General features: G+C 43.0%; 1 protein-coding gene, 2 non-coding genes and 3 pseudogenes across 3 annotated transcripts; 5 read left to right on the forward strand and 1 right to left on the reverse strand.

Moving 5' to 3' along the window:
* Window positions 1–8,772: 8,772 nt before the first annotated feature.
* LOC125552321 (cytochrome c oxidase subunit 2) lies at window positions 8,773–11,673 on the forward strand. Its single transcript, XM_048715828.1, has 2 exons — window positions 8,773–9,673; window positions 10,901–11,673. The coding sequence occupies exons 1-2, from the start codon at window positions 9,286–9,288 to the stop codon at window positions 11,293–11,295; spliced, it is 783 nt and encodes a 260-aa protein (XP_048571785.1). The 5' UTR covers window positions 8,773–9,285; the 3' UTR covers window positions 11,296–11,673.
* A 666-nt stretch (window positions 11,674–12,339) lies between these two features.
* TRNAD-GUC lies at window positions 12,340–12,413 on the forward strand. The gene has a single exon. It is a non-coding gene; the product is annotated as a tRNA-Asp (tRNA).
* Window positions 12,414–18,174: 5,761 nt separating this feature from the next.
* On the reverse strand, window positions 18,175–21,040 carry LOC125552322 (annotated as a pseudogene).
* Window positions 21,041–21,872: 832 nt separating this feature from the next.
* On the forward strand, window positions 21,873–24,236 carry LOC125552324 (annotated as a pseudogene).
* TRNAY-GUA lies at window positions 23,518–23,600 on the forward strand. The gene has a single exon. It is a non-coding gene; the product is annotated as a tRNA-Tyr (tRNA).
* LOC125552323 lies at window positions 24,210–27,443 on the forward strand (annotated as a pseudogene).
* The last annotated feature ends 84 nt before the right edge of the window (window positions 27,444–27,527 follow it).

Consider the following 27,527-nt stretch of genomic DNA (forward strand, 5'->3'; position numbering starts at 1 on the left):
TATTGATACTGGGGCTATCACTGAACTCAGCGAACGTTTCGATCTGACGTCATGGAAATATTATACAGTCAAAGGTATGATTGCAATAGCTAGCGTAGAGTATAAACCTGTTTATCCATTGGTTAATCATTGGGTTGCACATACAGTTGCATGTTATATACTATTACAGAAATATATCTATCCAAGAATCCCAATCCCGAAGGAGGGCGATCTTACGACAGCTTCCATCGTGCCAGTGCTATACTTGGAAAAAGGCTCCTGTCCAGAAATTGATGATACCCTTCCTACATCAACGAGCATCTGGCTCTATGATGAATCGGATCCTTCTCAAATCCTCCCGATTGATTATATAATCAATATAGTGTATAGAGAGATGATCCAAGTTGCTGAGAAGTATCATCAGAAACCTGTTTATAAAGTGGGTCTTAGATTTTTAGCGCCCCATTCGAAAAGAGAGGAGATTAGTGAGTGCTTATCTTCATCAGATCTTTATAAGATGCTTTATGACTCGTTGGAGATATCAGAAAGACTACAAACCCTAGTCTCTAGTATACCGAGAAGGCCAAAGAAAACGAATACAGCCGATACTCGGAAAAACCCCTACATCACTAAGCTACAGGATAAGTATCAACTGAAGCTTCCAGCTGAAGAGACTCTGACGATTCAGAACTCTAATCTAAAACTTTCTAATCGGATGAGGGTTCCTAGTATTTGGAGCGGATATCCAGACACGCGCAACACAATTCCCTCTATTCGGTCGATTTATAATCAAATAGTCGCGGAGAGGAATGAGAATGACTTCTCTCCTTGTAAAATTCACTATAATCGAAAAGTGAAGAAGGTTAAGCAGGTTCCGGACGTTCCAACTCTCAAACCAGTCATTGTTGTTAATATGCTTACACTTTTATATAGAGATAGATATCAGCAGTTTAAGATACCACATTCAGGTGCGTTCGTTATGGTTAGAGCTAATCAACCTCTAGCTTTGAAGGATAATCATATGTTTTCCACTGACTACTCAACTGTTATGAAGGTTAGAGGTAATCAAGTATCTGTTTTGAAGGATAGTCATATGTTTTCTTCCGCTAATGACTCAACTCTTCTCGCTAAGTGTCTAACCGAGGGAGGTAGACGGTTAGTATATAGTTTGTTGACCGGTTTAACTAGGAGAGTGAAAAATGAAAGAAGGAGTATTCACGTTTATTTAACGAATTTCGATAGAGATGATAGTTATCGTATACTAAGGAATTGTTTGATACATCGTAAACATGAGTTCAAATGTTCAACGCTTACGAGATATAATAATATCTCCAATATGAGGGTGTATTCAGCAGTTAATAACCGATTACTTTTCAAAGTGCGGGACTTTAATGATCTTTTATGTTATATCCAGGAAGATGAGTTGCTTGATATGTTTTGCCGACAACACAGTTCTAAAGCTTGTAACACCGAGACGATGTCAATACACAATCTAGTAGAGAAAAAACAGGAATATGTGAACTATATGATGCATGATATTATGCTGTACGCAGCTATAATGCAAAAAGCGCAAGAACGCTATTGGATGAATTTCCAGATGGACCTCTTTTATAAGGAAAACTTTGCAGAAATGAAAACACCTAATTTCACGGTTAGCAACATCCTGAAAACTTATTCTTGTTCGTGTCAAGAAGTTGAAGGGGGGGAGGTCGAAGTAGCGAATCCGTCAATCGAGTCAAATACGTCTGATTGATAGTAGGATCGCTAACTAAACAACCGTAATTGATTTTTAGTGTATTGCTAGTTATGTCTTTGGTACGCTGACTCTCTGCATGAAGGTGATAGGAGCGCAGTCCTTGTAAACCACATTATTATTATGAATGCACAGCTCTGTACAGGGTCTATATGTAGGTTCTAACCTAATCCTACATGCGTTTCTCTCATCCTTTATCGTTTCCCTCACATCATCACCCCTTTTTCTTTTTCGTATTAAGAAGGGATTTATTGAGAGGTTTTTAATGTGTCTTTGATCGTCGAGCAGGATAAATGATAAATCGGTAGGTTTTAGAGTAGCCCTATTAGGTTGAAATCAATAATGCCCTCGCCCGTAAGAGTTATCCGGTAAAGATATATAATAACATTGTGAATGGTGATGTCAACATGTAACCGTAAAGATCAGAAGGGGCGATCTATACCTTTCTCAACAAGGCCGTACACTAGGCGTGCTAACAAGCCCTCCAACCTCCCGTCATCTATACACTCCATCTGACATAGGAAGGTTATCCCTTCCATTTATCGGGTACTCGAGTTATGGTGTAAAACGGGGGCCCGGTTTTATACACTCCCAGGTAAGTCGGTTTGTGCTTATGTCCTCATAGGGTTCGTTTTGCCCTTGACCTAGGAATAGAGTCATGACAAAGGATGAGGCACGCGATCGTTTTTGCTTCCTACGAGCGAGCGCTGCCAAATCGACAACACTTGTTTGACGTTATGCCGATTGCTGCAGGATGTTGACGGGAAGGCATCGTCGACTCTCTCTTCCATGTTTAGGTACTGTCTGAATAGGGTGAGTAAATCGTTGTATTTTATCCTCTAGAAGAGTGAAATATGACGAAGAGCGGTTCGAATGTATATAGATGGGGAAATTCCTACGGCTTCTATTTACCACTATCAGATAGAGGGCATAAATCTCTTGATAGCCTGTTCACTCAACTACCACGCTTAGCTAGTCTGTCTGTGGGGGTAGGAATAGGGTAGTCTCCCCTTCTTCGTAAGTAGCCGAACTCGGATCTTCGCAACTATCAAAACTCGAACTCAATAAAGCTTCTGAAAGTGGTTCCGTGTTAAGCGACTCACTCTCGTTGAAGGAGTATCGCCCGATGCAGATAACAGCGTTGAAGTGGAACTAGCTTTTTCTTTTTCCACTAGATTCGAGGTTACAGGACACGGAGTAGACATCAATCTCTTGGAAATGTGGTTCGTCTCAAATCTTCCCATTCTTTCTTCTATTTACGAAGTGGTATACCACCCTCTGTGCATGTGGAGCCATCTTTTAGATCTATGCCGTGGATCTAACAACAGCAAAAACACGTGCGACATTGCTATTTACCCCTATGGCATAGCTAGGATTGTAACGAAGCCTTCTATCACAGATAATCCTCGCTGTTCTCCACTTCAATACACCCATCCGCTAAAACGATGACTTTTCTTTCATGTGGGGTACAAACCAGACAAGGGGTTGTACTATTCTCCTCATCGAGATAGTCGATTTTCCCAGGAATACCTACATCTTCTAACAACGATTCCAGATCGATATATGTTTCATCCTTGATTACTATAATCACTTCGCTACCCAACCGTGAGTAACTAACTCCTGGATATGCCTTCCATATCTTCGAGTCAAATTGCGCCCTCAAGTAAACGTGAAATAGCACCCGAGAGATTTCTCCTATCTCTGGGACATACTCCCATGACGCATCCCACCCTTTATCCTGATAGTAAAAGGGGTTGTTTAACAACATTCCGATCAGCGCTTCTTCCATGCTACTCAACCCATCTACATAGCTTAACACAACTTTCTGAAGAGTATACTTCTTCACATTCCATAATGAGAAGTCGATCTTGTACACTCTTCTTACATTCGTTGACATCTTACTAATATAAGAATAGTGAGCTTCCTCAAGATCTTCCAACTCGTAAACGTTGTGCGGGTGACCTATCAATTCCAATAGACGTTTTGATAGTGCCATCAATACTAGTAAATCTACGCCGCACCCCGCTCTCCAAACATTAGTAGTTTGGGTTTCCGCATCATAATATTGGTGTGAATACCCTCGTCTATATTCACCGTGGAGGAGAGCCTCGAAGGCGTGAGGAATTTTTGTTAGAGAACAACACTCTATGTTTGATAACACATAACGATTAGCTAAAATTGCTTTAACGGCGCGCTCCATACGGAAACGGAGGACTCCCCGACTCTCCCATCCCTTTGGGTCGCTATTATACATTGTCTCTACTGTTGACGCTAACCGATATGCGGGTCTACTATTCAGGTATATACAATAGCTCCTTCTACCATTCCTATTTATGCTATATAAGATATCAGAAACTCTAGAATTGCTTCCATCCATTCCCATACTAATTATTCCTGAAATACCTATCTTAATTGATTGAATTTGAAACTGCATCCTCATCTGTTTTTGCCTCATAATCATTTTATTATTCGTTCCCTCCTTTCAATATGTTGCTGAGAATTTCTGAGAGATTTAGGTCTGGAGGAACTACACCAGTCCCAATGCATACTCCACCAATTATTAGACCAAATCCGATGAGAATACTCCCCCAACCCACATTATTACTATTGCTATCGGGCACGGGACCCTCACCCCCACCATCTGCTGCTGGAGGGAGAGGTATGCCGCCCTCCCCATCTTCGATCCCGCCATCAAAGGGGCCGTCGTTGATGTTTTTGTCGTATATGATATGAGGGATGTCATCCCCTACAGTGGGAGGATCCATAAGATCTGAATGCATATTCTCCCACGAAATTAATAACGATCCACCCGTCGCCCACCCTAGAAATGGTTCAGAATTTCTCATAATTTCCATGAAATTACCCATCCCTGATATGAGTTCCAGAATCGCAGCATCACCTTGTGTGATACTCAACAATGTCATAGTCCCACAACAGCCTAACTGGACACTTGCGAGTAGATTCCCATACACGTATCTGTAACCCACAGACGTATTATCCATTATGACAAGGGCTTTAGTCTTCATCGCTAGAGCATTGATACCCCTATGCGTCCGGAACCAGTGCAATTGGTGTGATAGTTCGTTATGCAAGTGTTGTATCGCTGTGTTATATTCAGGAATACGACGATCAAAGACTCCTTTATCCCAAAATATTTCCTTCATCGTTCTTAAACACATGAGATGATTCAAATATGCCATATGCCATATAAATGTTGGGTTCCGCCCGAATTCCTGCCAAGACTTTCTCTCATTAAAATTGATTTCCCTCACGACATCAGGATTTCCTAGATGAGGATTTGCCCTTTCAGTGTAATCGAAACAGCTAGTCTTATAAATGAAATCGTGATTACGCTCCTTCATAAACCTAATGAATTTTCGTTCATAACCACTATACCCACTCAAAGATAACGAGTGTGACGCACTAGAAATCTCCACGCCGCAGCACTTCGGTTTAGCCGTGCTTAGTTTCTTCAGCCAACCGTTGAAATCATTAAATGCCCCCATTTCTTGTATCATCTCATACGGTTCATAAACTCTCCTATTATCAATAAGTAGATTTCTGAAATACCTGGCATAACTACCAGAAGCAGAAAGAGGTGTTTTCTTATATAGTGGTGGTTGAGTATTCGTCGTAGGTATACGGGTCTCATAAACAGAGTGGGGAGACAGTTTTTGAGTCATTTCGCTTTCGTTTCCTTCATTTTATCCCCTTTTTAGCGGTGGATATTCAAGTTATTAATCGCTTACGATGTGAATAATATAGATTCAATATCTAATGATGAGGTATATATTATTGATAGTAATCATTCAGCGTCTAATAAGCGAGATGACATAGAAGAAGTAGAGATGGAGATCAAATCGACTTCTAGTGAAAAGGGTAAAGGTTTTGCTATAATTAGTAAAGAGGATTTGATTGCTATAGGAATCGTCCTTGGATCGGGGGCAGACGGTGGTGATGACGGTTCAACTGGGTCAGATACTTCCGCTACTTCATTAGGGAAGATGAATAATATCTTCGGTCGTTGTTCAAAGATCAACAGTTTAATCCACAGAATTAGCTGTCAATGTATATCTGCTCTGAAACATTATCAAATCGTCGATATTAGTGCGACATGGGCTTCGTTAATCGATTTATTGTGTGCTCTCGGAGGTGCTATACAAGGTTGGGCTGCTCTATATGAAACTGAAATCGTGATAGCTTATATAATCTATCTGTATTTAGGGGAGTATTTTACTAAATACCGGTTTGATATCAGTCATCGCGTAGCTGGAAGTGCTTTTGATTACACTGTTTTTGATAGACCGAATACTCGCATAGTAAAGGCGCCTAAGAAATCGTTATTGTTTGACAAAACCCTGCCCTTTTTTGCAAATTGGCCTGCATCTTCGACCATTCCGTGGTCTACCATTAGAAATAGGTATTATTCGGTTAATAATTTGAATAGAATAATGAATTCTTTAGGTTTAGTGAGTATAAACAAGTTAACTCTGTCGTGGAATGAGATCCATAACACATATTATGGTTCTGGGGTGAAATCCCTATTTGCTGAAGGGTACACAAGACTATTAGTTCAAGTTACAACAAGGGCATATGCACATAAATTCGAGGGGGGTAGTTTCTGCACTTTCCATATCCTCGTTTTATTAGGGATCGGGGTAGTTGTTTGGTACAAATTTAGTGCACAAGATCCACTTACTCTACCACTAGAGGATACGAAGCTCCACTTGTTCGAGCCATTCAAACATTATAGTTCCGTAGTAGAGGGTTATAATAAAATCACATACTGGATGACTGAAGATGTCGTGGAGATAGTTTATAACAATTATAAACCTTCTTGTGAACCTTTTTGCCGAATAGTTGAGGTTAATCAATATGATATGGAGCATCTGGCTCAAAAAGAACGTATGGCTTCGATTGGACTAGCAATCATGATTGCAACCTTTATCACTACAAACGTGATTATACCTGTAACACTACCCCTTATACAATACTGAAAGAGGGCATATTATAAAACTATGTTTTACCTAATGAATTTACGAGCTATTTTACACCTGGAATTTATAAGCAAGAGATTTATACTCTTAAAGGGTGCCACATAATTCGTTGAGGGGGAATTCGGACATATAGTTCGAGGCGTAATTTGTCGAGAATTCTGTATTCTGAGACTATACTAGAGTCGTCATCTAACGTCAGCCTTCTCTGAATCACACAGACCTGACATGATAAGAGAATGTATCCCTTAAGCAATATCAGATCAATGTGTCCAAGATTCAATTGATTGGTTGAAGCCAAGGTCTCGAGCTAGTCCATCTTCCTATATGATATTCTTAATAATGCGCAGCACCAAGCCTGAAATTGGGGAATGAATTGAATCGATTGCCTTCCTTTCCTGGACTGGACTGAAACTAATAGGCTGCTTCCTCGTCTGTACTTCAACTAGGAGGTTGTTGATATCACTCTAGATTCTCGAAAGGATATTGGATTGATTTCAAATCAAGGAAACTATTGAAATCGGGTAGCGAACCTATTGTTCCTTATTCTTTTGTCCTCCTCGGCTCTAGTTGAACAATGCACACACCCCGCTTTAGCTGCACATAATAAGGTGATCCGTGAGGCGGCTAGCTATTAGTTAGTGCGATGTGCAGTGAAGTGAGAGATCTCTCTACTCTAGTAGACCAGATGAAATAGCTGCAATGACTAATGTTTGATTGGGAAGACAGAATACATACGTTGACGTGCCCAGTCGAGCTACCGTAAGGTAGTCTAGTTAAGGAAAGGAAACCGGTGCCCCCTCACGCTAAGGGTGCGATTCCTTACTCTCCCACAAGATCACACTAAATACAATAGGTGCGTGATCTACTAGATTCTTATAGAATCAATTTATAACCTTAGTTGATAGACAGGAACCACCATCCCATAACAAAAAAGGGGGGCGAAGGTTATTTTGTACCAATGAAGACGGATTTCTCTCTCGAGCTGCTCAAAGATCTTTAAGTGGCTTACGAGGTAGACTTGATCATGATCCATATCCAACCTTCTCCCATCTGCTTCTGTCTCTAAAGATTAGAGTCATCGACGCGATTCAAGTCCAGTGCTGATAAAATCCTGCTGTCCAGTTCGGGAAAGCAAGTGATTGATTAGTTCCATTGGTCTATTGGCTTCAGCTTCCAGTCTACCTCATTTCTATCAAAATGATCTGGTGTCTATGTCCATGCCTGAGGTTGGTAAACCCTATATCTATTGCGGGGTGGTTTGAGGAAGGGACAGCTTGTAACCCACGACTTACTACTACGAAGATTCTGGCGGAGAGCTTTTCACATATAGATAGGTCGGGATGAGGAAGCTCCGTAGTCAACTAATAGATAGAAAATCCACCTTGTGAACCGTGTTTGTCTTAAAGTACTGTCTGAGAAGGAATATACCTGTTCCAATCCCTCTAGTGGCTATACTGATTGACATAGGTAGCTTTCGTAGTCAAAGCTCACAGGGCCAAATGCTCTATTGGAGTGGGCACGAACACACACAATCAAGGTTCGAAGAACTTCTACTTCACGCCTTGAGGATTCTATGACGCTCACTCAATGGTGTTGTGGCGATTGCAAGCAATCAATAAACGAGGAAGCCAAATTATGGATCCAGGAAGGCTGCATCAGAAGGAAGAGTAGGTGTTGCTATGCCGTTGGCTGGGACTGAGACAGAGAGAGGGGAGCATAGCCCCTATGATCCCGGTAAAGAGTTCCAACTAAGCTCTTCTCAGGTTCTTTCTTTCTCTTCCATTCTTATGTTTATATATTAAAGTGTAGTTTTCTTACTATAATATAATAATATTAATCTAATATGCCCATTGGTGTTCCAAAAGTACCTTACCGGATTCCCGGAGATGAAGAAGCGACTTGGGTTGACTTATACAATGTTATGTATCGAGAAAGGACACTTTTTTTTTAGTTCACTGCCCTATACATAGAAAGAAGTGCTTTTCCACCGGTATCAACATTCTATCTGGAATCAGTAGCGATAATTGTTGTATTGTGAGCCAGCCCCGTAAGACACTACGCACCTCCAAATTCTATATGATTTTTCCAATCATTTCATTTATACGACCTGCAAATAAGATAAGATCTTGGCTCGCCCTACAAAAAAACAACTATATGCCCTATAAACTTGCTTGCTTCTTCGAATCTCGAAATAACATATAGAAAGTGTTTCTGTGATGAGACCATTCTCGATCGATAAATGCGATAGGAGCCTATGTGTTTCACGGGCAGCCGGCCAATAGGGGAAGGTTGTGAATCCGGCGAACCGACCGCTTTAAGAACGTGATTGTCTTCTCTCACTCAGTTATCAATTGACAAAGATGACCCATTCTTTTTCGCCCTAAAAACGACAATGGTATGGTACTTTTTCTTCCAATCGAGATTGTGTGGGTGTCCGCTCATGTTCACGTTACATGCTAAATAAGGCTTTCGTTGGAAAAACCAACGCCGACGTCAAGATCAGTCTCCTTTCCTTTCTCTTTTCGGGAGCAGAGCTGAAAAAGATGGGAAATTCCAATGATTCTTCGTTCATTATCATGTCGATTCCTCACAATCGCTCTTTGTGATGCTGCGGAACCATGGCAATTAGGATCTCAAGACGCAGCAACACCTATGATGCAAGGAATCATTGACTTACATCACGATATCTTTTTCTTCCTCATTCTTATTTTGGTTTTCGTATCACGGATGTTGGTTCGCGCTTTATGGCATTTCAACGAGCAAACTAATCCAATCCCACAAAGGATTGTTCATGGAACTACTATCGAAATTATTCGGACCATATTTCCAAGTGTCATTCTTTTGTTCATTGCTATACCATCGTTTGCTCTGTTATACTCAATGGACGGGGTATTAGTAGATCCAGCCATTACTATCAAAGCTATTGGACATCAATGGTATCGGAGTGCGCCTCTTAACGAGGGTGATTTAAGTGCAACGAAATGTACCGGTGGTTCGCGAAGCATCTGGCTTACCGGTCATCTCCCATTCCCGTCGTCGAGAGACTAAAAGAACTATAGCATGCCAGAAACGGGGAGTTGAGGTGGTTAGACCTATACCCCGAAATGCTCCCAGCATAGGAGCCTATGGTTCCATTCTTGTTATTGCTGGAGGTACACATACCTCTTCTCGGTGTGGTGGAGCGATATACGAAAAATAGATGCTAAGCCTGCAATGTCCGATAACGGGGCTTCAGTAGTGAATCTATCGGCACCACAGCAGTGGCATACAACTTTGGACCTAAGGGCAGGTCCCGTTACCTTTCGGAATGGGGGATCCCCGTTGGCAACAACCACGGTAGTAGTTGCGGAACTACTGGGCCAAGAGAGGACAACCTGTTGTTCCTGCTCCTCCTTCTTCGCTTCGGGGACGGAGGTCCTACGGTAGGTAAGAGCACGCACAAGCACTTGACCGAAGGGGACCAGCGCTTCTACTCCTCCACCGAGGAGCCGTTCTTGCGAGAAGCAAGGGATGTCGTGAACGGTGGGAGGTCAAAGAAAGAGAATTGACCTCTGAATACAGTGATCCTATGATCTAGATAGACTCCGTCCTTTTTTTTTTTAGATAAGGGTGACTCAAGAAATTGGGGGTGGGACCTGCTGGCATAATGCAGGCTGGAACGTGGGAATTCGAGGTCTCATGAACGAGTTTTTTTTCGTGGACAAACATACTTTCCGGTCTTTTTTATGGATCCTTTTAGATCTACGGGCCGGCCGTTCACATGAGCATAGGGAATCTATACTCGAGCCTTCGACTTGGCCCCTGGCAGGATAGGTGAGGAATCACTCTTGAGATCTGATCTATTGGGGCCTACAACTTCGCCAAAGCCGACTAGCATCCCTTTCCGTGGTGAACTGGCCGTCCCATACCTTCATTTTGTCTCATGTGTGTTGAACATTGTCTTCCTCGGTTCCAGCTTCACTGATGTAGGTAGGGCTGGGCGAGAAAGGGTCCCCTCTTGCCTATTAGTAAGCGGGCCTTCGATTCCACCGGGGTCTTACGGTCTCATAGAGGGGGGAGAACTACCTAACTAAAGAAGAATAGTGCTCTTTATAAATAAGAGTAGGCGTGGAGAGCTTTTTGCGGGGAAACTTGCAAGTCAAGTTTGGGGGGAGGCGGGCGTCGACCCAACCTTATGAGTATTCGGACTATAACAGTTCCGATGAACAGTCACTCACTTTTGACAGTTATACGATTCCAGAAGATGATCCAGAATTGGGTCAATCACGTTTATTAGAAGTTGACAATAGAGTGGTTGTACCAGCCAAAACTCATCTACGTATGATTGTAACACCCGCTGATGTACCTCATAGTTGGGCTGTACCTTCCTCAGGTGTCAAATGTGATGCTGTACCTGGTCGTTCAAATCTTACCTCCATCTCGGTACAACGAGAAGGAGTTTACTATGGTCAGTGCAGTGAGATTCGTGGAACTAATCATGCCTTTACGCCTATCGTCGTAGAAGCAGTGACTTTGAAAGATTATGCGGATTGGGTATCCAATCAATTAATCCTCCAAACCAACTAAACCGGGGAAGCTGAAGCGGAAATGCAATTCTCGGGTGAGGGAAGGGGGAAGCTCCAGGAAGGCTTCGCTCGCTCGCTCAAAAAGCTCTAACGCTCGTTTACGAGTGGAGTGCATAAGCCCTTATTGAAGTAGGGTGAGGCCTTACTACACGAGCTCGTAAGTCAAGCACGGAACGAGCCTTGTCTACGAAGCTTCGCTTCATCATCTTGCTTGCTTCTGGCGAAGCTTAACGCACTATAACATAGGCATGCATGATGGTATGGTAGGAAGACTCCTTTTAAGGCCGACCACTACATAGGAGCGATAGGAAGCCAAGCCGTCAAAAGGAAAGGCGAGCAGCCCTTATTGCAATAGCAAACGGCCTACTTATAGCCCTATTTATACCCTTTCTCGGGGACTTCAACGGGCCTTACAAGCTCAATAAATTGCAATTCTTCACCTTTTCCTCAGACAGTGGGAATGCATTTTCTTACTTGATTGACATTGACAGATATGTGTACCACACCGAACAAGCAATATGTCATATGCTTGATGTACCAGCCAAGCCAGCTCTTTTTTTCTCAGTTCCCTTATCCTTAGCGCAAAAGTAAAAAGAAAATGAAAGAGAGTTTGTATTTGCAAATGAAAATGAATATGGATCTAAATAAATTAGATAATCAATAAATAAGAATTGGAATAATAGAAAAAATCTCCTTCGCCCCTTATCTCTTCATCATCGTCGGTTCCGTCACTTGTGGTATTCGTTTAGAATCTTGTTGACCCTACTCGCTTACTCCTATTTTCCTTATTTCTTTTTCTACATAATTAATTAGAACTTTCTTGAAAGAATGGGGTTCTCTCTGGGGGGGCGCACCCTCTCTTCCTTTTTGAGAAAGATGGGCTTGTTTTTTTTCAATAAGTTCTATTGCTTTGACACATTTAGTATATAACATAATATATATAAGAAAAGTACTAAAGGCGAAGGGCATTCTGTTGTACAGCTACTTTGGTATAGTTACAAAGGTAACCGGTAGGTGACTGTTGAATCGACAGTAGTTACGAAAGGGGGAAATAGCTCAGTTGGTTAGAGTGCTGGTCTGTCACGCCAGAAGTCGCGGGTTCGAACCCCGTTTTCCCCGCCCGATCTTTCTTTCTTCCCGAGGTCATACCTCTGCCACTTTACCCTGAGTTTCACTAAGGCATATAACCCCATTCGGGTAAGAGGAGCAAGCAGTGGGGAACATCTATTTATATGCGTGTTAGCATCAACAGCATCTTTTTGAAAGTAAATTACATCGATCCTCGGTGCTAGGTACTCAGGTAAGTAAATCCTGAGGATAGAACTAGAGCAAGTAAGCTCATCGCACTATCAAGTCAGTCAGGAACTAGTCTGCCAAGCTTAAGAAGAAGTGAAAAGTAAGCAAGTTGTCATCTAGTGAGGGCTAAAAGACACGGAGAACATCCCCCCTCTATTTGCCAATAGCTTCCGCCTTCCTCTCTTTCATTTCATGTCGGTTCAGCCGAGCCAATAGATTCCATAGGCGGGTCAGTTATAGCTGTAGTAGCCTTTGATTAGGTCCTTTCAATAGACTTTCCGTAGCTATAATTCGATAGACTTTCCGTAGCTCAGTACTGCTGATCGTTGACGCCCGCAACTGTACTTACGGCTGTACTTGTGAAAAGAGATAGAGCCGTCTCGCTATGACTCAAAGATGGTCAAAAAGCTAATAGATGGGCCACAAAAGGTAGAGGAGAGGGGGTAAGAAGAGTAGACTTACTACTGGATACAAGATAGGGTATACAGCTAAAAGGGTGAGATAGAGGAATGAAATGAGCCAGTGAAACGGTCCACGACCACAAGTATTGAGCTATAACCATAAAACTTGGGGAGTGCCTCAAGAAAATCCATTGAAATAGAAGACCCAGGTTGTAATGGAACAGACAAAGGTTGAAGAAGACCAGCAGGAAGGGTGTGCTCACTCTTGTTGAGTTGACACACATTACAGTGAAGAACAAACTTGGAGGGAGAAAAAGAAACCAGAAGGGACCCATTGTTTCTGTGCAAGTCGAACAATGATGGAAAAGCATCCAGTATGTAGCCGACATATGCCAACAACCCAAATGCACATATGCTAGTTAAGTTGAAACTCCTAAATTAAAGCGCAAGCAACAAAACTACTTTTTTGAAGGCGCGGAGCGTTGAAGAAGAGCATAGCTCGATTAACACAACTAGGGGCAATATGGTTCATTTTCCTAGAACACCACAACAAATGTCCCTACCAGCTGTTGCCAGTGAAGCTGAAACCATGGCTACCCCTCAACAAGCCTCTAGCTCTTATCCTAGGCCTGAACCGCCTGAACCTCCAATTACCGTACCATTGGTACTGAATACGACCACCACTCACACCTATTCCAGACCTTTAAACCCCTGACCACCTAGACCTCTAGTAGCAAAGCAACTAAAAGACCCAATCACAAAAATAACCCTCTCTATCCCCCTCAAAACCTTGGCACGAACACTTGTTTCCAGCCACCTATGGCCTTCCTCACAGCTCAAAACATGATAATATTAGACCTAATCCTGCACCTCCACCACCACAACCAAGACCCAATTCAATACCAAATATCCCATTTTCCCAACCAATACTTTTGCCCTATGCTGGAAATTCCATGAAACCAGAAGTGCCAATATATACTTACCTTAACCAACCGCTTCCAACTCAACAGCATGACCCGTACCAATACCTGCAAGAACAAAGGCCGCAAAATCAATATCAATATGGGCAGCAGATACATCAACCTCCTAGAGTTTCTTTTCCAATATTTGAAGGGGCCAGGTCTTGGATACAAAAGTGTGAACATTACTTTTCGGTGTACCAAGTTACGGATTGGTACAAGGTAGAACTTTCGGCTATGCACCTTAGGGGGAGAGCTGAAAGCTGGTACAACAGTTTCTTAGTGAATAGGGGACAAGTATCTTGGCAAGAGTGAATTCAAGAGATTGTAGAGAGGTTTGAGGTAAGAAATGTGGTTGGTGTAGTTGATGAGTTTAATCACTTGAGGCAAAGAGGAAGCCTAGAAGAGTACAAGTCACACACAATTGGCAGAATTGAGGGCTGCCATGTTGAGGTGCAATCCCTATTACGATGACAACCTTTTTCGACAAAGTTTTCTTGGGGGTAAGGGTATTGTAAATAGAGATAGATGTTTCGTCCGGCTCTGAGAAACAATTCGGCAACCCCGCTCTTCCCTTTGCCTCTTCCACATCTATTTTTGAAACTTGATTCGGTTGAGTTTGAAGCAAGGATCTAATCAGATAACGCTTTGTTCTCCAATGAATGGAGGTGGAATAATTTCTTGAGATAGAGAAAGCTACATCTCGACTTTATTTAAACGAAAGAAAAAGGTTAGTCCTGCTCCTAGACTTCCAATTCCAAGTAGTAGTAACGGAAAGGAACAGGTTTAGGAGAACTTTTTTTATGTCTTTCTTATAGCGATCGCTGAAAGTCAGTCAATGCCCTGGCTTCAATGAATGAAGACCGATGGGCTACGAAGTGGAGATGATGTCGTCGTGTCATTGCTCGTGATGTCTTCACCAGGATTTGACTTACCAATGTGAAAGGTACCGTGCCAGTGGTTCTATCATTTAGATAGAGAGTGATCTTTCCTTCTTGTCGAAGAAAGATATGACGTTGGGAAGGGAAAGGGAGTAGAAACGTTTTCGTAGCCTTGGGGCGAAGGGCTGAGAGTTCCGTGATCCAGTTCTTTGAGCATACATAGGTTGAGGATGGAACTCCTATAGCAATCGATGTGGAAAAAGGCAACAGCCGAGAATACAAAGCAGAAAAAGCGAGTGAGATCTTGACTTTCTATTATCATACAACATAGAAGTATTTAATCAAATCAGAAAGAGCCCTGGGATTTGACCAAAACGGCATAATTGAAAGCTCTCGTCTCAGTCGCTCGCCTAAGAAAAGGTACCGGGTTGCTCCGTGATGACGAATAAGCAACCCAGCCCAATCCTTGCTTTCATAGAAAAAGGTGAATTTACTCGAATATTCGTTCAATGACTCAATATTTAGTAATCAAATCATGCGTTTGTTAGATCATTTAGTGAGAAATAAAACGAGAATAAAGAGAGAGTCCTCACCTCAATATCGACAACAATGACCTGGCAAGTGAAGTAAAGTAAAAGCAAAGTAGAGCCCGGTTGATGTCAAACGTTTTCAAATCTTACCCACCATATCCATTCATGCACGTTACTAGATGAAAAGTAAAAAATAAAGCAATGATGGTTTTTATCAGAGCCACTTTACAACCGGTTTAGCAACTTCTTCATGCCCCTACGAACGAAATATTTGGAGTTTGACAACTGGTTGACGCCGGTTGATACTCGAATGAATATATCGCCGGTAGATACTTGCTTTTCTAATGAGGTAGACACTTTTGCATGTTAAGGTTTCCACTTCAAACCATCCAGATTTACACTTCAATTTCTCGTTGTTGACACGGTTTACACTTGACTTCATTCAAACTGACACTTATGTATCTATCTAGGCGGGCGGGCACTTAACCAAACTCAGGTTGACACAAACTATACAAAAGTCTTAATTAGGGTGTTTTTTTCCGATCAACCCGAAACTCCGAACAGAACCGACCCTGACTAGACCTTTTCCCAAGCAACTCCGAATACTGGAAAATCTGAATGAAATTCGATAAGAGAAATCAGAGCATGTTTCTAAATTTGTGATAACTACTTATTTATGAGTGAGAAATGCTTCATGCGAGCACCCTTGGCGGCCTGCTTTTGAGACAGGGAGGCCATGCTCGTATCTATGCTTTTCATCATTGGTCTGGTCTACTCGTACCCCACCCCACAAGGTACATCTTCGACTACCGTGCTTCTTATCTTGACGCTATACATTCAGTTCAGTCAGTCCCAGAGACTTATCCTTCAGAAAAAGGTAATCCACCCATATTGGACTTTTCTTCACCTGGCCTCGCGGATTCAATACCGAATTCTCTTCGCATACCGGCCTGCTAATTCCGGGATTAGCTGTTCTCAATGACTGGTGGATGCCTCTTTTCTACCTTAGAAATCGTTTTTTTTTATGTACCTTCTCCCTCTCTACACCTTTTTTCCGCCTCGCCGCCCAGAAAGACCTATAGAAGAAGGAAGAATTCAATCCGTATACTCCAAGCGCCGTAACTATCGCACTTTCCAAGCAACCCTCCAATGAAGAAAGTGCAATTGAAACAATCAAGAACGGAAAAATAATTAGACTCCCTCGTCAATTGTTTGGATTGGAATTAGGCTCCTCTACTCTAGTCGTCCTCTTCTATTTCGGGCAGTAGCTCAGCCCGTTCCGGGCCTTCCTTTACTGAATCTATTAGTAGTTGCACTTTTCGACATATGCCTTTATTTAGGCATTGGTTGTAGGCATCCCCTTCTCTTCAAGGAATTTCTGCGCCCGGTTCCTGATCAAGTGTTGGAAAAACCGGAATATGATGCTTTCTACTTCAGCAGTAGGGTTGGCCTGAAGCCAGCCCATAGAATAGATACGGGCGTGTTCTACACAGGAGTTCTTGTAGAACATGTTCCAATCAAACCTCTTTCCCTTCGTCTCCGGTTTTCAATACGAACAAGTGTCATCCTCTTCTCCCATCGTTTGGATGGAATACCCACGTGGAGCTGACCTTCACTTTTCAGAGACAGGGGCAAGCCGATAATTTGTAGCCTCCCTGGTTGTTTTCTGGAAATTTCAGTAGAAGTGAAGCCCTGTAGGAGCTCCCTAAGGACTCTAGCTAAGACCTTTTTGAGACCCTGGGTGACTCGCGTGGACTTATCCCCTCTCGGTAAGCCGAAGACCATATCGTCTGCGTAGCGTGCGTAATAGAAGACTACGGCCCCATCCTCTCGGACCATTACCCTTTCAAGCTTGGCATCCAATATATGGAGATAGCAGTGAATGAGGACAGGTTCAATCGGGCTTCCGAGCGGTATTCCTCGGTTCTGGCACGTGTAACTCTTACCTTTTCTATCTACGTGTGGTTTTCATGAAAACCTATTTTATCAACCTATGGACTCCTTTCAATGACAGAGTCTTTGGAGCAAATTGGTTCAGGATTCTAAGGTTAGAAAAGAGTTACCACTCAAGGGAGGAACAGGATATGTGGAAGGCTATCCTGGTGGCTCAAGACTGACCGGTATACCTGGACCAGTCTATATTGAGCCATATTCATCAATTCGTCAGGCAATTTGGCCTCACACAATGTATCCCTGTTCCACCAGACGCTTAATCAACCCTGGAACACAAGAGAACCCTTCTTATCGAAGAGAATTGCGTATTAAACAGATGAGAGAAATAGCCCTAAATATGTGCATCGAGTAAGTCATTACCTTCTATTCGATCTCCAGTATCGCTCATCAAGTACTTGATCAGATTCCTCTTTTTTCTTGCAATTGCAAAGTGGTGGAAAAAATTTGTATTTCGGTCACCATGTCGTAGCCAATTGGCTCTGCCCCGCTGGAGCCATGCTACTTCTTCTTGTTCAAACAGGTTCTCGAGCAGCAGTCAAATTGACTTCCCCTGCTTGAGCGTAATGCCCGCCCCTGGTGTGGTGGAAAAAGCCTCGTTTTCTATTCCTTTTAAAGCTGCTGATGCGAGCTACCGAACAAACAAGATTAGTACAAAAAGCCACAACTAGCACTAGCTTTCGTGATTGCTTCTTTCTACCTTTCTCACTCCGGTAATTGCTCCTTCTCCAAAATATCACTACGGACAAGATGAGCTAATAGAAAAAGTTAGGGCAACAGATGATAGCGACTCGCCAGACTCGAACTGGCATAGGCGGATCGGATCAAACGAAATTAGCCTTTCTTCCATCAACAGGAATCGCTTTGATTTCGCAGTTCAAGAGGATGGTGGGGGCAACCTCTCTACATCTGCGGGCCGGTAGGCCAGCCAACTAACTCTTCAAATGAAGAACTGATTACTCCACATCTATGAACCTATCATTCCCCGCCCTTGCCCATTATTTCTTTTTGTATCACGCTAGGACTTTGCCTCTTTTTTTGAGGAAAAATATGGAAGTAGAATCTCCTCTCTTTTAGAGGCGTCTTCCAAATCCAATTTAAGATCAATGAGGTCTTTCAGAGAGCCGCTGCTCTTTCCATTAAATTCTAGGATCTCTTCGATCCTATGCGCAAAAGCAAGGTGTGAGCCCGCGACCCCTCGATCGCTCTCAGAGTCAATCGGCCCAAACCGGGTTATGAGCTCAACGAAAAAAAAAGTATTTTTAGAAATTGCCTGCAAAACCGCCTTGCGAGCGTTAGCGTCAGCGTCAGCGCCATCTCCCGATGGATATTTTTTGCGCATCTCCAATAGCGCCTTGGCCCTATTTTCTTCTTCGTCTATTGGGGAAGAAGAAGAGGTGGAGTAGCAGGCGGATCTCATCCCTCCTGCGGACTTCCCCGTACTCAAAGTGACTCTGAGAGATTGCGCTTCTCTACTAATCGCATTCTGTTCAAGAATCACTGTTTTCATGATCGAATGACGAAATAGATATACGAACTGTATAGGATCATTCGCTGGGATGGGATAAGTGATTCTTTTATAGGATTCCCATGGGATCGTAGAATCAACTAAGGATGGAATAGGTATTTGTGATCGATCAGCTTCCAGTATGACCGAAGAACTTTCTATCTGCATTCAGAATAACCACACAATCAGGTTGTTGGTTCAACCCAAAATTGATCTTCTTCTTTCTTGAACGGAATTTTTTTTATTTGCAAAAGATTTGGTCAAAAACGCCCCGATCTTCCATTGAGAATCATCGAAACAATGAGAATTCACATTTCTTAAATAGCTTCTTAAATAGCTCGCCATTTCTTCCGTTATCTCATAAATAAATAAATGATTGGTCTTTAAAAAGAAGGAACGGCCTTTTTGACGACTGGGAGATCCTATAAAATGAAGAGCGTTTCGTAACAAATCAGTGTCTTGTCTGAATCGAGAATAGCAATTCCATTTCTTGAACCACGGATATAGACTTTGAAATGGTGATCAGCTACCCGACGGCCGAGATGTGCATTCGTACAAAGTAATTTAGTACAGACTATCGAAAGCATTGTCATTTTGCGATTTGAGTTCCGGAGATACAGGTGGTAAGTTATGGGTAATGCGGGGGAACTTTAAGACGAGATAGAATACCTAATATGGGAGTGGTTTAAGTGAGAGAATAGCTCCCTTACCAAACCAACTGAGCTATTTGCCATGTTTTTGACAAATGACCTAACTTTGATGTGATGTGCCCGGCTAGCCCGGATCATTCTTAGAGCAGTCGAGGTTACCGGAATTACGGCCTTCCATACAAGAACTGGCACTATTGTAACTCGCTATGGGCCTCCTGCCTTCTCGAAAGAAACTGGCTTTTGAAGAAATTACTCTATTTTACGCATTTAGTTGAAGCGGATTCAAAGAGCTCTATCGAGCAAGGAAGGAGTATACTATACTGTAGCTGGATAAGCTAGATACCAAAACTTTGATAAAGATTGAGGCAACCCATTTGAGGAAGAACCGGACGGACCCCTGTGGAGATGGCATAAACAATCCTTTGACGAACTTTCTGGTTAACATAGAATCTATGAGTTTTTTCTTCTAATTACTACTACTAACATTATTCAATCTGGTATCCAAGAATTTATTAAGCTCATCCCGCAAGCACATGTACACATCTTGGATTTTACCGTCTTAAGATGGAAGAAGATTCGTTCTCCTACCCATTTCTAAGTTAAGCAAGAGATAACTCATAATTTGATATGCACTCGCACTCGCATCTTGGGTCACTGGAACCTGATGATAATTACTCACTCCTTCATCCTGAGAAAGGATCTTGGCTATGAAAAAAAATGGATCACTAGCTTGCGCAGCAAATTGAATGAAACTTTCGTCCGAAGTAAACATTTCAGTCTGGTGTTCGTTATACCATTTAAGGGCATCATCTAAGTTCGAGAACTTTGGATACTTAAAGGCTGCAGCACATGCTAAGTGTTGACTGAGATTCTTTTTTTCCGACAGGTGGTTTTGTGCTGGAGGTTGAGGATGATCGGCAGAAAAGAGTAATAAACTTTTTGACAAATCACGCTCATGAAAATGCAATACACCTGAACGGTAGATTCTACCACGGAAGTCCATGAATGCTGGCAAATAGAATTGATAACCTTCGTATGCTGACGCAAGTCTTATTAAAAAATCTTCATAACTAGCCTGCTGCACCTGTTTTAATAATTTATTTAACAGTATGTTATAGCTACAAGCATTATTAATACCTTTGACGTTATTGAAGTAGCACTCCCTCAATATGTCTGAGGCTTCTGTCGGATTCACGCGAGCCAGAGCATTTGGTAAAAGAAGCCCACACTCAACTAAACATTGACGATTCTTTTCCAGAAATCTCAAGAGCCTTTTGTTTATTTCAAACGCTTGAGACTGAAGCCCATTCAAAATATCACACATCTGCTTGTATTCTTTTTTATGTAACTTTATATAGAAGTGGTTTAAGTCATGGGAAGTTAATAGCCGAAAGTGATTCTAGATATCCCCCGTGGGTTTGCATAAGTAACCTCCTATCAGATCCGATAATGTATCAGGATCAGACCCCCTCTCTGCTGGTTGCCAATCCAAGGGTTTGCAAAGCATCGGAAGATTGAGTTTGATAGGGAGCAGATTTATGTTCAAATTGCACATAACATAACAAGAATTCTCTATATACCCTTGACTTATTGTGTCTTCTTTTGTTACTCCCCTATCTGTTGATATATGTAGAACATTTCTTTCAATCATGAATTGGAGCAAGTATTTCCCGATATCATAATGACACTGAATTTTTTTCTTTTTCTCTTTTTTGCTAGCACCTTTGGGCTGAACAACATCCTTAACTGATTCTACCTTACTAGTGAGTACTGCTTCCACCTTACCACTACCTGGTGCTTTGTATTGTAGAAACCTTGCTTGTTCTCGTACAGTTGAATTAAGTTGATCTATAAATCTAGCTGCCTTAACTGCGGATGATTCCTGAAGAGTGTTGAATACCAAGCCTAGTACATGAATCATGATAGCCTCAAGCGTATAGATACCAAACATCTTAAGCATAGGTAAGCTACTTGGTAGGCAACCCTTTAGATATTGCTTAGCGTTAGGCTGATCTTTATTAATCAAGAACTTTACTATGTTAGGAGTTACTTTAAATAGATTATCCTCATCGAACTTCATTGTGCAATTTGCAATTTGATTCTGTAAATCTATTAATTCAGTATCGGAAAACACACCATTTTGATTCTTCTTTTCATTAATCAACAACTTTCTAACATCATCCTGATACATATCAACATTAGAAGTCTTTTTCGTTTTGTCAATATCCAACAGCTTAGCGTAGTAATCGTTCCAGAACTCCTTAATAATACGTGCATTTTGCAAAGATTTCTCATTCTCAATGCTATCATCATATGTCTCGGAACAATAAAATAGAACCTGCATACTTTTATTTGTTACCCTTACTAAACCGCAGTAAGGATACGAATACGACTGAAATAAACTACTAGAATCTAAATATAAGGAAAGGATCAGAATAAGTACTAATGCTCTGTATAATACTTTTCCCCGAGCGATGGTTTAGCGGATTCGGAATTGTAACCAAGCATCCTGGGTTCTATACCCGATTCAACACTAGAGCATGCAGCCGATCCTGGATACATAACTATATAAAGTGTGCAGTTTTGGATCTTTATTGGTAGCCAGTCTTTCACTTCTGCCTCTCCACTCCCATGCCTTTCTTGGTCGGACCAACCCAACCGGCGATTTCCGACAAGTCTTTCTGCTTAGAGCAAGAAGCGGAACCAAAATAAAGCTTTCTTTATTTTCATTTATGGATAACCAATCCATTTTCCAATATAGTTGGGAGATTTTACCCAAGAAATGGGTACATAAAATGAAAAGATCGGAACATGGGAATAGATCTTATACCAATACTGACTACCCATTTCCCATTGTTGTGCTTTCTAAAATGGCATACCTATACAAGGGTTCAAGTTTCGATCGATATTTGCGGAGTGGATCATCCCTCTCGAAAACGAAGATTTGAAGTTGTCCATAATTTACTGAGTACTCGGTATAACTCACGCATTCGTGTACAAACAAGTGCAGACGAAGTAACACGAATATCTCCGGTAGTCAGTCTATTTCCATCAGCCGGCCGGTGGGAGCGAGAAGTATGGGATATGTCTGGTGTTTCTTCCATCAATCATCCGGATTTACGCCGTATATCAACAGATTATGGTTTCGAGGGTCATCCATTACGAAAAGACTTTCCTCTGAGTGGATATGTGGAAGTACGCTATGATGATCCAGAGAAACGTGTGGTTTCTGAACCCATTGAGATGACCCAAGAATTTCGCTATTTCGATTTTGCTAGTCCTTGGGAACAGCGTAGCGACGGATAATTCCGAATCTACATAGGTCTAGTCCAGGGGACAAATCAATAGGAAATGCTATTTGCTTCTTAAGAAGAAGAACTTTTTTGAAATGAAAGAGTTTCCACGGGCGTCGGATATCATTTCTTCAAATAAGGAAGAAGTGTTATCGAAGGATTTCCTTCCATTCTTCCTAGTATGGAAGAAGTAAAGAAAAAGTACTGCGTCTCGATCTATACGAAAGGGCACTGGTTTTTTCTTTCGGTTTCATTGATAGCAGAAGAGTACGCTAGCTAGCGGAGCCTGAAAACGCTTGCTTGCGCCCCACCCCTACGGAAACTATTGCCTATGCTTGCTGCTCGCTCAGTGTCAGTAGAAGGGAAGAAAAGATGGTCACTCCTTTTAGGAACATGGCGAGCCTTACTTACGACTGTTGCACTTCACTCGCTGCTCGTTCATTCACTTGCTCATGAACTCGCTGCTTCGCCAGAAGCGACTAGTCGCCTCCTTTCCTCCGCCGAAAGATGCTTAGCCAGAAGCGACGAAGGAGGGGAGCTGGGGAAGGCCGACGATGGCAATGAGGGGGAAGCTGTCGTAGAAGCTTTGCCCCTTGCTTTACATAAATTGTTATGAACTTACTAAATGACCTTATTTATTCTCCCGGAACGCTAGCAAATCTAATAGTTCCATCTGCTCTTCTTAACTTAAGAACGAAGGCCGCCATCCTTCTTATTCAGGAACCCTTTGTTTGAGGAGGGCGTATCCCCGGGAAGGGGAGAGTGGCCGAGCGGTCAAAAGCGACAGACTGTAAATCTGTTGAAGGTTTTCTACGTAGGTTCGAATCCTGCCTCTCCCACTTGTTGTAGACTTAAGAGAAGAGAAAGTAGGCGGAAGCCTAGGAGGGCCAACCGAGCGAAGCTCTTTTTTTTTGCCGTGCCGTGAAGTGCAATTTTCTCGTATGCGTTTTAGAGAGGTTGTCGAAAAAAGACGATCTATAGAGATTCCCCATCTATATCCAATCGAGAATAGAAGCGAGTCGCTTCCGGCGTCGGCTTGTAGTCTCTGCAGTCGGCACACGCACGCGCCCGCCATCATGCCTCCTTGGTTCGGGACGAAGCCAAGCGAGACATACGATAGACGAAGGAAGCGCCCACCCAGCAGGAGGGCTAAAACCTGTAGTTTTGAAGTTGCAAACTCCAGCTTCGAAGCTGGAGTGCTTTAGCCCTTTTTTAAGCAAGAATCACCGTCTTGAGCGCCTTGCGCGCTCAAGAACAAGCAAGGGATGAGCGCTTTGTTGCTAAAGCGGATACGTTTTCTTGCTGGGGAAGGCTAGTTTGATCGAGGATTGGAGAGGAGGGAGAGGTGGAATAAAAAGCTCGGGATGGATTTTGGAGTCTTTGTGCGAGCCGTATGCGGTGAGAGTCGCACGTACGGTAAGGAGGGGGGTTCGCGTCTATACGTGTAGTGTGGTGGTTGGGCCTACCCACCCTATTTGTTCCATGATCTATGGGTCTACTGGAGCTACCCACTTCGATCAATTAGCCAAGATTTTGACCGGATACGAAATCACTGGTGCTCGATCTAGTGGTATTTTTATGGGGATTCTTTTTATCGCTGTAGGATTCCTATTCAAGATTACTGCAGTTCCTTTTCGGGCGGCTGTAGGACGGACGGCCCCCTATAGGTAGTAGGGTAGGGTGGGTGGTACCGCTCAGATAGCGGCCAATCCTCCTAACTGCGCGCGGGCCGGGCTTAGAGCGCGTGAAACTCATCACTACCTCGTAAGGGCGTTGAGACCATAGCATGTTACACAAAAGCGCCGCTTTCTCAGGAGTGTTGTCACACAGCTGCCCGACTAGAAGAGCTACTCGCTCTGTAGTGTTGTCACACAAGATAAGCACGCCGCCCGCCTGCTGGCCGGGCGAATCGAAGTTATCTTCCGGTCAACTGTCCACCCAGTCAAGTGCAAAAAACACAGTGGAATCACGCAACGCACGCTGCTGGTGTGCTTCCTGCCCACGAGGAAAGAAGAGCGACAAGGTTCAGATTTGACTGTTTGCAGCATGGGAGCTGATTACCCAAAAAATCCCTGGGAAAAAAGAAAAGATATCTCGGTAACGAAAACCATAGGAGGCTGTATTGGCGAGATCCAAGGGTTCACAGCAGCCCAAAAGAAAAACCGCCTGGAAGTCCGAGGACCTTTAGTACCGTACCGAACCAGCAGCCTTCGCGCCAAGCGACGACCGCCCTTGTCCCTTTCCTTTTTCCATTCAGCCTACTTCTTAGCTTTGTTCCGTCAGTCTAAGGCAAAGCTTAAGTGGTTTGCCTACCTTACCCACTTGATGAAAGGGAACGAACTTCGTTTCCTTGGCGGCTTTATGGATGGATTCAGTCAGAAAAAACTCCTTCCTTTTGAAAAAAGTGACGCTTTGCGTCTTCGCTTCCGAGGGTTAGGGTATAGGCCGTTTCGAGCAAGCTTTCGCTTTTTCTCCCGGCTTTCTACAACTTTCGCTTTAGCTTCCAAAGGCGACCCAATGACCTTTCCGGAATTGGAAGTATTCGTCGCCCTACCCTAAGAAAGAAGTCACTATAAAACTGCTTGCCCTCCAGAAGTACCAAAGGTGCGCGGAGCCCGGTGAAAATGAATATGTTTGCTACTGAAAGAAGCCTGCCTATTGACTAATATTCGTCTTTAGAATGAAAGTAGCTATGAAGCCCAATCTACTGTCGATTCAAAAGGGGGCATAGTCATATGGGTGGGGTGTTTGTGGGGAGCTGCCTTGGATATGAGGAATTCCTCCAATCTAAAAAAAAGAACAAAGAAAAAGTCCGTGACGAAGATCTTTATTTTCTATCAATAGATAGGAATGAGTGTTCATTATAGGGGATAGGATCCATCTGCTCTCTCTCTCTATTTTCTTTGATGCAATTTAGAGAGAAAGAGCAGTGCGAATTAGAAAAAAAAGAGAATGGGAGATGATTCCAAAATAGATACATAGACATGTAAAGTAAAGGGATGTATATATTATTCCTATATATATCATCTATCTATGAAAAAAGTAAACAGAGTTCGTTTTTGGGTTCCCCGAAGCCCCGAATGGATTGGATCGTTTCTGCTTCTGCCAACGAAATGAAGGCCTCGCCCCTTCCGAATGCTTCTCCGATCCTGAAGTTCTCGCGAAGAGAATAAGATGCAGCTCCCCCTCCCTCTGTCTTTTTCCGCTTTGCTAATCTTCCCCTCTAACGCGGGCCGGGCTTAGGCGGGCGCGGGAGGAAGAAAGAAAGTCGAAGAGCGTCTTCTCCTTTGTCCTTTTTTCAGTGCAACACAGGAAAGCACCCTCTTTTTGTAATCCCTGCAGCTTCCCAGAGGCTTGCTTTTTTTTTATTGAACGCATGGCGTAGCTAGGACCCCTCCAATCATGTTTGAGCCTATGTTCACCCGGGGCCAAAAAAGGAGAATTCCGGAATGCCTGCCGACGTTCAGATAAGGTGCATATCCCTTACCACTAAAGGAAAGGCTCGACGAAGGGGGGGATATTAGCTGGGTAAGGAAAACGCTTTCGAAGATTGAGATGTCGATTTGTTTTTCATCGAAAAGGAAGAAGGCCGAGGGGATAGCAGCCTTCCTTCGGGCTTTGCCTGCCGACGTTCTAATAAAGAATTCCGGCTCGGCCTGGGAAAGCGCTGGCAACAACATAAAGAAAGGGGTCCATGTAGCTACTGCGCCCGCCCACTGAGCAGCAAGGTTCGGCATCTACTACAAAAGAGAGAATCCACTTCAGATAACCACGTCTCTGCTAGGCAGCGTGTGGAATGGCCGAGAGCGGACCAAATGGATATATAATCCAAGCCGAGAGTGGAGTTACGTGAACAGCCGTCTGATGGAAAACAACTTTCACGTTCGGTTCAAGAGCACTTTTTCGTTGAGAATAAGTCCTTCCCTTTTGTGTGAATTCCCCAGCGGCGAATTAACAACTTGTGGGGCCCTATCTATTCAATCTCTCGAGCCCCAAGAAAACCCCCCTCTCCCTCGGACTCAATCTCTCTTTTGACTCTATATATGTGGGCACCTGATATCTATGAGGCTTCACCCACCCCTGGTGAGCATTCCTTTCTATTGCGCCTAAAATCTCCATTTCTGCAAATATGTCACGTGTTTCTATTGTTGCTTCCTATGGGGGTACATTACAACAAATCTTCTTTTTCTGCAGCATTGCTTCTATGATCTTAGGAGCACTGGCCGCCATGGCCCAAACGAAAGTCAAAAGACCTCTAGCTCATAGTTCGATTGGACATGTAGGTTATATTCGTACTGGTTTCTCATGTGGAACCATAGAAGGAATTCAATCACTACTAATTGGTATATTTATTTATGCATCAATGACGATAGATGCATTCGCCATAGTTCAGCATTACGCAAACCCGTGTCAAATATATAGCGGATTTGGGCGCTCTAGCCAAAACGAATCCTATTTTCGGCTATGACCTTCTCCATTACAATGTTCTCATACGCAGGAATACCCCCGTTAGCCGGCTTTTGTAGCAAATTCTATTTGTTCTTCGCCGCTTTGGGTTGTGGGGCTTACTTCCTAGCCCCAGTGGGAGTAGTGACTAGCGTTATAGGTCGTTGGGCGGTCGGAAGGTTGCCATGAGTAAGGTTGGGAGACCGAAGGCAGTTTTCCGTGCACCGGACACGTAGCTTACCGAATCAAGTTGCAACACAGATGGGAATGCATGCTACGAAAGACAGGGTCGAGTCTGATACATCAACCGTCGACTCCAT

The sequence above is a fragment of the Triticum urartu genome, chromosome 4 (genome assembly GCF_003073215.2).
Source record: "Triticum urartu cultivar G1812 chromosome 4, Tu2.1, whole genome shotgun sequence".
NCBI classification, from domain to species: Eukaryota; Viridiplantae; Streptophyta; class Magnoliopsida; order Poales; family Poaceae; genus Triticum; species Triticum urartu.

What these genes read in the sequence shown, in the direction of transcription:
- LOC125552321 (XM_048715828.1), top strand. Translation starts at nt 9,286, where the DNA reads ATGATTCTTCGTTCATTATCATGTCGATTCCTCACAATCGCTCTTTGT. An exon ending in TGGACATCAATGGTATCGGA is followed by an intron (nt 9,674 to 10,900) that starts GTGCGCCTCTTA and finishes CGTCGACCCAAC; the next exon opens with CTTATGAGTATTCGGACTAT.